This window comes from Mizuhopecten yessoensis, unplaced genomic scaffold (genome assembly GCF_002113885.1).
Source record: "Mizuhopecten yessoensis strain PY_sf001 unplaced genomic scaffold, ASM211388v2 scaffold2401, whole genome shotgun sequence".
Taxonomy (NCBI): Eukaryota; Metazoa; Mollusca; class Bivalvia; order Pectinida; family Pectinidae; genus Mizuhopecten; species Mizuhopecten yessoensis.
In genome coordinates, this window is record NW_018404528.1 from 135,987 (window position 1) to 149,556 (window position 13,570).

The 13,570-nt window shown below is 35.7% G+C and overlaps 1 protein-coding gene across 12 annotated transcripts in view; it reads right to left on the reverse strand.

The window, feature by feature from the left end:
• Nucleotides 1-13,570, reverse strand: part of LOC110445884 (doublecortin domain-containing protein 2-like) — a 102,115-nt gene that overhangs the window by 39,818 nt on the left and 48,727 nt on the right. For 10 of the 12 annotated variants that reach the window (XM_021490727.1, XM_021490724.1, XM_021490723.1 and 7 more), the window contains exons 3-5: nucleotides 2,638-2,670; nucleotides 772-854; nucleotides 248-382 (exon numbers count right to left, since the gene is read on the reverse strand). In XM_021490727.1, the coding sequence (XP_021346402.1) occupies nucleotides 248-382; nucleotides 772-854; nucleotides 2,638-2,670 (251 nt within the window). The remainder of the gene's footprint in view (nucleotides 1-247; nucleotides 383-771; nucleotides 855-2,637; nucleotides 2,671-13,570) is intronic. The other 2 variants (XM_021490721.1, XM_021490718.1) reach the window with 1 other exon arrangement.

Consider the following 13,570-nt stretch of genomic DNA (forward strand, 5'->3'; position numbering starts at 1 on the left):
CCCTAAGAACTTGCTATAATCACAATCCCACTAAGAACTTGCTATAATCACAATCCTACAAGGAACTTGCTATATTCACAATCCCCCTTGGAACTTGCAATACTCACAATCCCACTAAGAACTTGCTATAATCACAATCCCGCTGGGAACTTGCTATACTCACTATCCCACTAAGAATTTGCTTTAATCACAATCCCCCTGGGAACTTGTTATACTCGATACCCCACTGGGAACTTGCTATACTCACAATCCCACTGGGAACTTGCTGTCCTCATAGAGCTCTGTGTTAATGTCCTCCATAACATAATGCATCTGCCCGAGGCGTTTCTGCCGCAGTAGTACCAACACAGACTTGTCGAAGGGCTGATCATTTTTGTGGATACTAAAAAAACATTAAATGACTAATACAGCCCTTTAGCTCTATAATTCAAAACAAATGGACATATTTTATCAATAATCAATTTTCTGTGTGAATACATACAGCATCGAACATGATTTTCTCTTTCAAATCTGTGAACTGTTCATACAAAAATATTGTATTTTACGTGTTAAACATGTATATTCAAATATTTAATATATTTTGTGTGTAATCAAATACAAATATAGACTATTTTGAATTACTATAATCCAAATATATACCTAATACGTACCACAACCACAATACAAGTAAGAACTGTATTTTGTCTATATAGATTATTACAGACACCTATATAATTATAGATAGTGTATACACTTGTATGTGTGTTACATTACAGATTATGATATACATACTATATTCGGATTCCCGGCTCGCCTGTTTCATGGAATCGTGGTTTAATATCCTCATATTTGCTGTTCTTATTTTGTGCAAAGTTCTGTTGAAGAAAAAAGTTTAAAAATTATTTAAGGGCAGACAACTTTATTAAAGGAGCTCCTAAATACACTTACTGTATGGTGCTGATGTCTCGACCTACACTACCAACACCAGATTGTTTTAAAATGCTGCTATTTTGAGATAAACAGCTAGAAAGCAAGTGTTCGTCCATTCAAAGATATCCCTAGACTATCCTAAGGGCCAACAACATCTAAAGGTCCGGAAAACTGATCACTTCTAAATTTCAGAGAAATTCCTGATTATCAAAGAAAAAGAAAACTAATTAATTTTTAAAATGACAAAAAGTTTACTTTTGCTGATATATAGTCACATTTCTATCTTGATTCAATCCGTTTAAAAGCTTTTGTAAACCAGGAAATATATATTTTACTTTTCCTTGTAACACCAGCTCTGGTTGTTATGCTTAACCCTAAAAACCTTTCCTTCAAAAAGGTCAAAGTCAAAGGTCAGTAAAGGCTGTTGTGCATAATCATATTACAGATGCATGATGGGTTATGATACTCACCACTTAATCACTCTAGTGAACCTGATCTTCCCTCACAACCAATGATGGAATGACCCTTCTAACTGACAGAACAGTCCATTTTATGGACATGAGGGATGCTATGAAACATGGGTCCAAATATATGTCTCTTGATAAAGTCAAGCAAGATCATGCGTTCAAAGTCGTTTCAGGACAGTGATAAATGTTCATATGTTTCATTAATGATGAACAAAAGGATCAGACTAAAGGCAAAGCCTATGATAAGTGAATTTATATTTTGAAAAATTGGTGTTTATACTTTATCTCATTAATTTTCCTTTATTTTTCTATTGTGAAATTATGCTCTGTGAAATAACATTTACAAAACATTTGTGCATGACTAAATTAACAGTTTGAGTCCATAATGCAATTCATTTAGATTTGAAAATCAAAAAGAACATATCAACTATTCTTAACAGTTAAAAAGGGAAAAGAAAGTAAATCAAAAATAGAATTTGTAAAAAATAATGTACAGAAATTTGGTAGAATCAATATTTTCTACATATAGGCATCAGTGCAAGATATAACTAACATTCCTCTGGCAAAACAAAGGGGAGATAACTATGCAACAGGGGAGATAACCATTCAATATGAAAGAAAACTGGGTCATACGAAAAGAAGGCTTATTACACATAACAAAGACAATTATGTCATTATTTTATGCTTACACAAACATTCTAATGGTTAAGTTAGTTATACTTAGATGAAATCAAATTTCAAAACAACATATTCAGAAGAATTCTAAAGGATTCAGACAAGTGCTATTTTCCTTATACATGAAACTCAGCAGCTTTCTGTGACAACCATGCATGACCAAGGGATTAGCCGTTTCTTGTTTCCAACGATAACCATGCATGACCAAGTCTAGCCATTTCCTGTTATCTCTAACATTTGTGCATGACCAAGGAAAGCATTTCTGTTACCAATGACAACCATGCATGACCGTGGAAAGCAATTTCCTGTTACCATCGACAACCATGCATGACAAACTAAAGCACCAAAAGTGTCTGTGCGTAACACACTGCTTTGTGAATTCACACATGATGTTACTCTGTTAAAAAATTAACACAGTGTCAACATAAAGCTCAGACAGGAGTTACTATAATTAGCAACAACAGGAGATATATATATATGCTGGTGATGACATCCTATTAAAAGAATGATGAAGATCAAGTTGACACTTAGTAAAATTAACCGAGTTATAAAAAAGTGTAATAACATATATTGTGCCTGTACTCACATTTTCTTTATACCATTTACTGAAAATACTGGACTGCAGCAGACAAAAAACAGACAGTCACAAAAAATTCTGGACATCTCTTAAGATTTGAAGAAATATTTCTTTCTTGTTATATACCTTGTTATAGGTATATATACCTTGTTATATACCTTGTTATAGGTATATATATACCTTGTTATATACCTGTTATATACCTTGTTATATACCTTGTTATAGGTATATATACCTTGTTATATACCTTGTTATATACCTTGTGATATATCTTGTTACAAATCACACAGACTATTGTGAAGACTTTGTTAGCTTTTATAAATAAATATTTATGAGAAAAAAACACAGACTACAAAGAAAAAAATCATAGAAAACGAGATTTATAAATTATGATAGACTCAGCAATTTGGAGACAAATGTTACTGCTTTTTACTACCTAACCCGAATACAGATTTTGAGGAATACTCTGTACATATATTTATGCATTAAAAATTATTCATAAAAGTCAATGATCTTCTAGGTCAGGATTTTTTTAGCAGAATTGTGTGTACAATGACTCACATTTCTTTTAACTGCATCAACAAGTGTGTTTAATTTATGACAAAATTTTCCTATATTTCTACAGGAGCACAATTAATTATTATCATTAAAGATCAAAGCAAAAACATTCTTCAGTTTCATTTCCACCTCAATCTAAACCGTGTTATATTTGTCTAAACACTCGTTAAAACAGCAGAATTGTCTAAATACTCTCTTAAAACAACAGCAATGCTAAATAATTATACGGTATGATATTTTTGAAACAATTGTTACCAACATTGTCAAAACAATCGTAATTGTCGTAACAATTGTTACCAAAATTGTCGAAACAATTGTAAAACAACATTGTCGAAACTGCTGAACGACATTGTCGAAACTGCTGAACGACATTGTCGAAACAATTGTTACATAACATTGTCGAAACAATTGTTACACAACATTGTCGAAACAATTGTTACACAACATTGTCGAAACAATTGTTATACAACATTGTCGAAACAATTTTAAAACAACTAGTAGAAACTTGACACATTATATTCAAACATGCAAAATGTGATTGTCAAATGTGATCGCATGCAACATAAACCAATGTGTATATGTATATAATGTTAACCACTGTATGGCATGGCTACAATATAACCCAGCTAGTAAATTCACATGGCACTTATAGATAGAATGGAAGTACCATTGCTCACATTTTGATGTCATCATTATTATGACGTCAGTAGGTAGGATTCCACATGCCCTCTATGACAGATTTATGTTCTAATTTCATTGGACAATCGTACACGAAACGTTACTAAAGCAGAATTTTATTAAGCCTATATTAATTTCTTTGATATCAAAACACTCCAAAAAATGGTAAATAAAAGCACTGAACTGTTGATATGGCATTAACAATCTATATGAATGACACAGCTTTGCAGGCATATTTCATAATACATAATATATACGGTTTTGTTTACCTGCAAAGCTGTGTCGACGTCATTCATACAGAGTGTAAATGCCATATCAACACAGTTAAATGCTTAAATATGTAGACTGATCTGTCTAACAACTTTGTTAAACTGAAATTGACCGAAATATTGCCACTTCCTGTCACCTTGTGAAGGTGGATTAATCGCCAAGAGGTGAACCTGCTGGCTTTTCCTGTGTAGTTCATGTCACTCTGATAGCAGCTTCCTCAGTATTGTTTAACACCTGTACCTGGGTCAGTTACCTAGCAACCGTCATAACAATAATAGCTTTCAACTATTATAAAACAGGAGACTTTGTGGTTTTTATGGGTGAAGGTGAATACCTAGTGTACAGTAGTAGTTGATTGGCATATGCATGGTTTTCACTAGACCTACGTGTAGCTAGAGCCTTTAGGGAACGACATCGCCAGTAGTTTTTTTCTGTTTTCCTGGCATTCCCTGGACGTACTAACACTATAAATGACTACATTATAAATACAGGCAAACGTGGCACACAACAGTCATTTCCATATAAGACGATATTTTTGTTTTTGTTTTAGCAAATAGTATACATGTTTCCTTAACCAGTATTTTTTTTTACCTAGAATCAGTAGTCATCTATGTCTTATATTACAGCTGGGTCTTGCGTCTGTTTCTTCATTAAATCTGTTTCTTTCAGCTGGGTCTTGTGTCTAACACCTGTGTCTTACATCTGTGTCTAACACCTGTGTCTTACACCTGCGTCTAACACCTGTGTCTTACACCTGTGTCTAACACGTGTGTCTTACACCTGTGTCTTACATCTGTGTCTAACCCCTGTGTCTTACACCTGTGTCTAACACCTGTGTCTTACCCCTGTGTCTTACACCTGTGTCTAACACCTGTGTCTTACACCTGTGTCTTCCACCTGTGTCTAACACCTGTGTCTTACCCCTGTGTCTTACACCTGTGTCTAACACCTGTGTCTAACACCTGCGTCTAACACCTGTGTCTAACACCTGTGTCTAACACCTGCGTCTAACACCTGTGTCTAACACCTGTGTCTAACACCTGTGTCTTATACCTGTGTCTTACACCTGTGTCTTAAACCTGTGTCTAACACCTGTGTCTTACACCTGTGTCTATCTCCTGTGTCTAACACCTGTGTCTTACACCTGTGTCTTATACCTGTGTCTAACACCTGTGTCTTACACCTGTGTCTTACAGCTGTGTCTTACACCTGTGTCTAACACCTGTGTCTTCCACCTGTGTCTAACACCTGTGTCTTACCCCTGTGTCTAACACCTGTGTCTTACACCTGTGTCTTTCATCTGTGTCTAACACCTGTGTCTTACACCTGTGTCTTATACCTGTGTCTAACACCTGTGTCTTACACCTGTGTCTTCCACCTGTGTCTAACACCTGTGTCTTACCCCTGTGTCTTACACCTGTGTCTAACACCTGTGTCTTCCACCTGTGTCTAACACCTGTGTCTTACCCCTGTGTCTTACATCTGTGTCTAACACCTGTGTCTAACACCTGTGTCTTACAGCTGTGTCTTACACCTGTGTCTAACACCTGTGTCTAACACCTGCGTCTAACACCTGTGTCTAACACCTGTGTCTAACACCTGTGTCTTATACCTGTGTCTTACACCTGTGTCTTAAACCTGTGTCTAACACCTGTGTCTTACACATGTGTGTTACTTATACATGTTTCTTAATACATAAAATTAAGTGTCATACATGTATACCTGCATGTGTCATAGAAATTAACGTGTCTTATACCTGTGTCTTACACCTATCTTTTACACCTGTGACTTAAACAGGTGTGACCTAATTCAGCTGTCTTACACCTGTGTTTTTGGGTCAAATGTAATGTCTTACATTTCAGCAGGGGTATACATGTACAAAGACAGAAGTACATGTATGTATAAGATTTCTATGCTCATATAAATTCTAGAGAAATCCTGCAATCCTCATTCATATTGTTCAGGTGTCACACTGTAGTACCTTATAGTCGCTAGTACCTGATGTATGATGTATATGTATCTGTACAGTGGTTTGTGTACCTGATGTATGATGTATATGTACCTGTCAGTGTTTTGTGTACCTGATGTATGATGTATATGTATCTGTCCAGTGGTTTGTGTACCTGATGTATGATGTGTATGTATCTGTACAGTGGTTTGTGTACCTGATGTCTGATGTATATGTACAGTGGGTTGTGTACCTGATGTATGATGTATATGTATCTGTCCAGTGGTTTGTGTACCTGATGTATGTATATGTACAGTGTTTTGTGTACCTGATGTATGATGTATATGTTCCTGTACAGTGGTTTGCGGACCTGCTGTATGATGTATATGTACAGTGGTTTCTGTGCCTGATGTATGATGTATATGTATATGTACAGTGGTTTGTGTACCTGATGTATGATTTAATGTACCTGTACAGTGGTTTGTGTACCTGGTGTATGATGTATATGTACTGTGTCTTACACCTGTGTCTTATACCTGTGTCTAACACCTGTGTCTTACACCTGTGTCTAACACCTGTGTCTAACACCTGTGTCTTACATCTGTGTCTAACACCTATGTCTTACACCTGTGTCTAACACCTGTGTCTAAAACCTGTGTCTTACACCTGTGTTAGACACAGGTGTTAGACACAGGCTGTACAGGTACATATACATACAACAGGTACACCAACCACTGTACAGGTACATATACAACATACATCAGGTACACAAACCACGGTACAGGTACATATACATACATCAGGGACACAAACCACTGTACAGGTACATTAAATCATACATCAGGTACACAAACCACTGTTCATATACATATACATCATACATCAGGTCCACAAACCACTGTACAGGTACATTAAATCATACATCAGGAACACAAACCACTGTACAGGTACATATACAACATACATCAGGTACACAAACCACGGTACAGGTACATATACATACATCAGGGACACAAACCACTGTACAGGTACATTAAATCATACATCAGGAACACAAACCACTGTACAGGTACATTAAATCATACATCAGGAACACAAACCACTGTACAGCTACATATACATACATCAGGTACACAGACCACTGTACAGGTACATATACAACATACATCAGGTACACAAACCACGGTACAGGTACATATACATACATCAGGAACACAAACCACTGTACAGCTACATATACATACATCAGGTACACAGACCACTGTACAGGTACATATACATATATCAGGTACACAAACCACTGTACCGGTACATATACATCATACATCAGATACACAAAACACTGTACAGGTACATATACATCCTACCTCAGGTACACAAACCACTGTACACATACATATACATCATACATCAGGCACAGAAACCACTGTACATATACATCATCCATCAGGTACACAAACCACTGTATGATGTATATGTACCTGTATAGTGGTTTGTGTACCTGATGTATGTTGTATATGTACCTGTACAGTGGTTTGGGTACCTGATGTATGTATATGTTCGGTGTTTTGTGTGACTGAGGATAATGTCGGTAGTATATATAGAGTACCTGATATATGATGTATATGTATATGTACAGTGGTTTTTGTATCTGATGTATGATTTATATGTACCTGTACAGTGGTTTGGGTACCTGATGTATGTATATGTTCGGTGTTTTGTGTGACTGAGGATAATGTCGGTGTATGTATATGTACCTGTATAGTGGTTTGTGTACCTGATGTATGTATTGATGTATATGTATATGTACAGTGGGTTGTGTACCTGATGTATGATGTATATGTCCCTGTACAGTGGTTTGTGTACCTGGAGTATGATGAGTATGTACCTGTACAGTGGTTTGTGGACCTGATGTATGATGTATATGTATGTGTACAGTGGTTTGTGTACCTGATATGTGATGTATATGTACCTGTAAAGTGGTTTGCGTACCTGATGTATGATGTATATGTTCCTGTACAGTGTTTTGTGTACCTGATGTATGATATATATGTACCTGTACAGTGTTTTGTGTACCTGATGTATGATATATATGTACCTGTACAGTGTTTTGTGTACCTGATGTATGATATATATGTACCTGTACAGTGTTTTGTGTACCTGATGTATGATGTAAATGTATATGTACAGTGGTTTGTGTACCTGTTGTATGTATATGTACCTGTACAGAGGTTTGTGTACCTGATTTATGTATATGTACAGTGGTTTGTGTGCCTGATGTATGATGTAAATGTATATGTACAGTGGTTTGTGTGCCTGATGTATGATGTATATGTATGTGTACAGTGGTTTGTGTACCTGATTTATGTATATGTACAGTGGTTTGTGAACCTGATGTATGATGTATATGAACCTGTACAGTGGTTTGTGTACCTTATGTATGTATATGTACCTGTACAGTGGGTTGTGTACCTGATGTATGATGTATATGTTCCTGTACAGTGGTTTGTGTACCTTATATATGATGTATGTATATGTACAGTGTTTTGTGTGCCTGATGTATGATGTAAATGTATATGTACAGTGGTTTGTGTGCCTGATGTATGATGTAAATGTATATGTACAGTGGTTTGTGAACCTGATGTATGATGTATATGAACCTGTACAGTGGTTTGTGTACCTTATGTATGTATATGTACCTGTACAGTGGGTTGTGTACCTGATGTATGATGTAAATGTATATGTACAGTGGTTTGTGAACCTGATGTATGATGTATATGAACCTGTACAGTGGTTTGTGTACCTGAGGTAGGATGTATATGTACCTGTACAGTGGTTGGTGTACCTGTTGTATGTATATGTACCTGTACAGAGGTTTGTGTACCTGATTTATGTATATGTACAGTGGTTTGTGAACCTGATGTATGATGTATATGAACCTGTACAGTGGTTTGTGTACCTTATGTATGATGTATATGTACAGTGGTTTGTGTACCTGATGTATGTATATGTTCAGTGTTTTGTGTGACTGAGGATAATGTCGGTAGTATATATAGACCTTCAGCTAGAATATTGAAGTGCTGTCATTACTAATCAATGACAGTGATCCCTGGATACAGATCTACATATGTTCTGTTTTACAAACAGAAATCAGTCTACAGTACTTCTGTATTGGAGGTCCATGGACCGCTGATGGGTGTGTGTACATCTGAATACCAGGGGATTCTAATTATAAGGCTATGGTTCCTACATTTACAAATACATTGATGAAAGCCAGTCATGCTAATTTTTCGCCAAAAATATTCTCAGAAATTTACCAATAGAACTAAATTTCTTAGCTAGCCTTCCAATTGAAAAGAACATGATTTAAAAGACATTTAAATACGTATCATGGTATAAACTATTATGATTTATAAAAAAAAAATGAAATTTGATTAATGGATTTCTTAGCTAACAATTTTTATTTGAACAATATGGTGAAGATTTTTTTAGATCTCTTTGAAAAGTCTCCAATGACAACACTTCGTTACAACAAATCCATCTCAGTAAACACACATCCTCAACAACTAGCTTGTTCAGTTGCATTGAGTAAACAACTCAAGACTACTATTAACCCGTATAGATAAGCGATACGATTACCCCTCCCCACACAAAAGGGTTCCAGGCCATTCAATGTTTATCTTTTATCCTAAAGCATTCACAACAGTGCCAATATATGTCTCTTTATAATGCGGAGAAAAGAAAAGCACCTTATGTTAATCCCCACTGGTTTTTATATAAAGCCAAATGTGTATACGCAGTATATATATGTGTGTATACACCTATCGACTCGGTCATACAATACATGGCTGTCAAAACATTTGGCGAGGATTCCTGGAGTGGTTTTCTCGCCAAATGTGCAACTCACAGAACACCTGGGTGGATCTATAGATGTTTCCCTTGTACGGAACTTAACAGGCCACACACATTCATCAGCATTTTATTTAAGACAAATTCAGTCTCTAAAAGTCAAACTCTTTCATACTATAAATTTGTGTTCAATAAAATTATTTAATTTTTCAAAAAATTTCACTTTAGAGACGTCTTAAAGGGTTTTCTAGAAAACCATAAGAAGTGTATGTGGCTGATCGTAGTGGTTTTTTGCAAAGGTATCAATAAAATCTTGTGTCCCTCTAGCAACCCGATCACTGTTTCTTATACACTGACGTTGTTAAAACCTCACTATTTTCTACGTCAGAGTTATAGCAATATATTTCCATCTTTCATTATTTACCTCATGGTATGTATTTCAATTGACCAGACAAATGCCTTTTAATGGAGAAAAAAGAAAATGACAATGATATAAAACATTTATACCACACCCTATTTAACTTTGAGGCAGTCTTTATAATAACATACTATATATATGCATGAATTATTCAACGATCTGCTATACACTTCTAAAGCATTACTCAACATCAGACATGTGACGATTGTGTCATTTTTAAGTACGATGATGTTAAGCTACACTTTATCAGAAGACCCACTTCAGGCCCAAAATTCCAAGGATAAATATGGTAACAACAAAATGTAAAATGTGATACAAATCTAGTTCAGGATAAATGTATGCTTCTTATAAAATTACACATTAAACGTATGATTTGTGATAGTTAAATATAATACTTTAACCATACACACTATACTTGTCATTTTTTTAAATTAAGGTTATACACTACCTTACAAATACATTATCCTGTAATTTGTATCAGAGTAATCTCCCTTACACATTATACCTTTGATTTGTGTTGGAGTTTAGAGTATATATTATATGCTACCTTCAACATTATGCCTGTGATTTGTTTAAGAGTTATCTCCCTTTCACATTATACCTTTGATTTGTGTTTAAGTTAAGGGCAAAAATACCACCTTCCATATAATATATGTCACTTGTGTAGAGTTATCTCCCTTCAAAATTACACCTGTGATATGTATCGGATGGCTATCTCCATTATTAAGTTTTAATCAATATTAAATAAACATACAGACAGACAAGTGTTACTGAACCTTTTATCATCTGTGCCATCGGGCAATCAACATTGGTCTATGTTACTACTATAAAAAAACATCCATTGGTTTTATTTTACCATTTTGTTAACTGTGAAAAACTGGAGACATCTTTTTGTAAAGGAGATGTTAGTGAAAGTAAGGCAGCATACAACCTTAAAGTGAATGAGAAAGTGAATCCTACTTATATACCCAAACACACAACAAACTGGAATTCTTTCTTCAAGTACATTAATGACCTTGGACCTCCACTTAATGTGAGATCAATCAGCGACCCTCCACTATCAATCAAAGACACCTTTAAAGGGACCTGGAACTATATTTGAAAACAAACAGTTTAACTGAGATTAAAGGTTTCTGAGCCAAGTGGGGGGCACTTGTCACTTTGTTGACATTAAAAACAACTTAGGGTTGCCAGGACATGCATCAATATTCATGGTATAATAAGCAATGAGTCTAGTTGATCAAACCAAACTAATTCAGGTTTTTGTTTTCTCTCCCCCATATACACAACTTGTTCCAATACTTTTTTAATCATTATTGGTTTTGTTTGCTTGCCACATAATTTAAACTACGAAATTCATAATACCCTCAATTTTTGTTGCAACCTCGGTTTTCTATCACTGGAAGGTCCGTGTTATTTGTTGCGACCTCAGTTTTCTATAACTGTCCAGAAGGTCCCTGTTATTTGTTGCGACGTCGGTTTTCTATCACTGGAAGGTCCGTGTTATGAAGTGCCTAACCAACACAACCACTACAAATGTTTATCTAGCAGAAAGACCCTATAATTGATAACTACACCAATATATAATATTATGTGGATGTACCTGTCTACAGGTATGACGAGTTTGTTTACCTTAAACAGGTATGGAGTGTTTGCCTACCATTACCTACGTTAGCTTGTGATAGATGAATACCATTAGGAAATTATACAGACAAATTTCCGGGTGGTTTAAATACCATTAGTGACTATAACTCTGATGAATAATACTTAAGTCGATACAAACAAAGATAAAGGTCCTGGAGAGGTGTGAACAGGTCCAATTGGCAACAGGTAAATTAGGCCTCTCTAGCACCTGTAACTTACCACACTTACACACCAGTTTTCAAGCTACCTAGCACCATAATTTAGCAGGATTCAGGTACCTCAAGGCTGCCTATAGTACGTCTCTATGTAGACAGGCTACCTAGCATCCTCAAAACACAAGATTTACTCTCAAGCTTGTTGTTTTGGAAATGCCAAGAGATTTGCTTTTAATAAAGGGAGATAATCCCTTTAAAAGGATGAAAATGGAACTTTGAAAGCAGATCTTCACAGCTACATGAATGACAGACACCCAGATTCCAGTGTATGAACACCCTTCACTTTTTTACAGAAGATATTGAGGCTAGACAGGTATTCAAACCCCAGACTTCAGATTGTCATACTATAGCACTAGCCGATCCAGCTCCTTGTCAATGGAAGTTTCCTAGCCCATCTTTTCTACAGTTATATATCTAAATGGAAGTTATGGGGAGGTTATAATGTAGCGCAGTGGGACAGTGACCCTTAAACTTAGGAGTCAATAGAACACAAAAACATAAACCATAGAACACAAAAACATAAACCATAGAACACAAAAACATAAACCATAGAACACAAAAACATAAACCATATCACACAAAAACATAAGCCATACAACACAAAAACATAAACCATAGAACACAAAAACATAAACGAAAGCTCCAATAAAGCTGTAACATGTGTCACCCAGTACAGTACAGGTAGAACAGAACCAGAAAATCATCCATCGGCACAATTGCCACTTAATCAATATAATATGTAAATGAGCTTAGGTGTGTTCAGTGGTTACCAGGTGTAATATTGAAATAGCAGTTAAGACAACAGAGCTATGGTCGGAATGATCTTCTAAGTAATGACAAGGATAATACCTACAGTACATATTGTGATAACTAATGATAATATAACATCTATATAGAATTAGAAATTCTTAAAGTCAACACTCTGACGACGCCAATCTTGGTCGTTCGTGATCTTGTCCGGCCGGAGTTATAATGTATGAGTGACTCTAGGTTACAGGTGATGGGCCTAACAATGCCCAACTCTTCACTTATAAAGGAAGGAGGACTGTACTTTGTAGTACTGTTTAAGTGGAAATCATTGTCGTATGGAAATGCTAATGGTTTTTCATGTTGAATAAATAAACATAAACAACCTGCACACTGGCATTACAATTATTATAAATATAATGAATAACAAGGTTACCGCGAGCGGTATATAATACGCCCGTCACACATTGAATGAGCAGTTGTTTGTATGATTGAAATATATGAAGTATTTGTGAGTAATTGATATTAAAAGAGAAATCATTCAACATAACTGGTAGATCAATGAGTGCAATACAACATCATGGAACGCATGCATCGCATTAATGAAACCAAGGG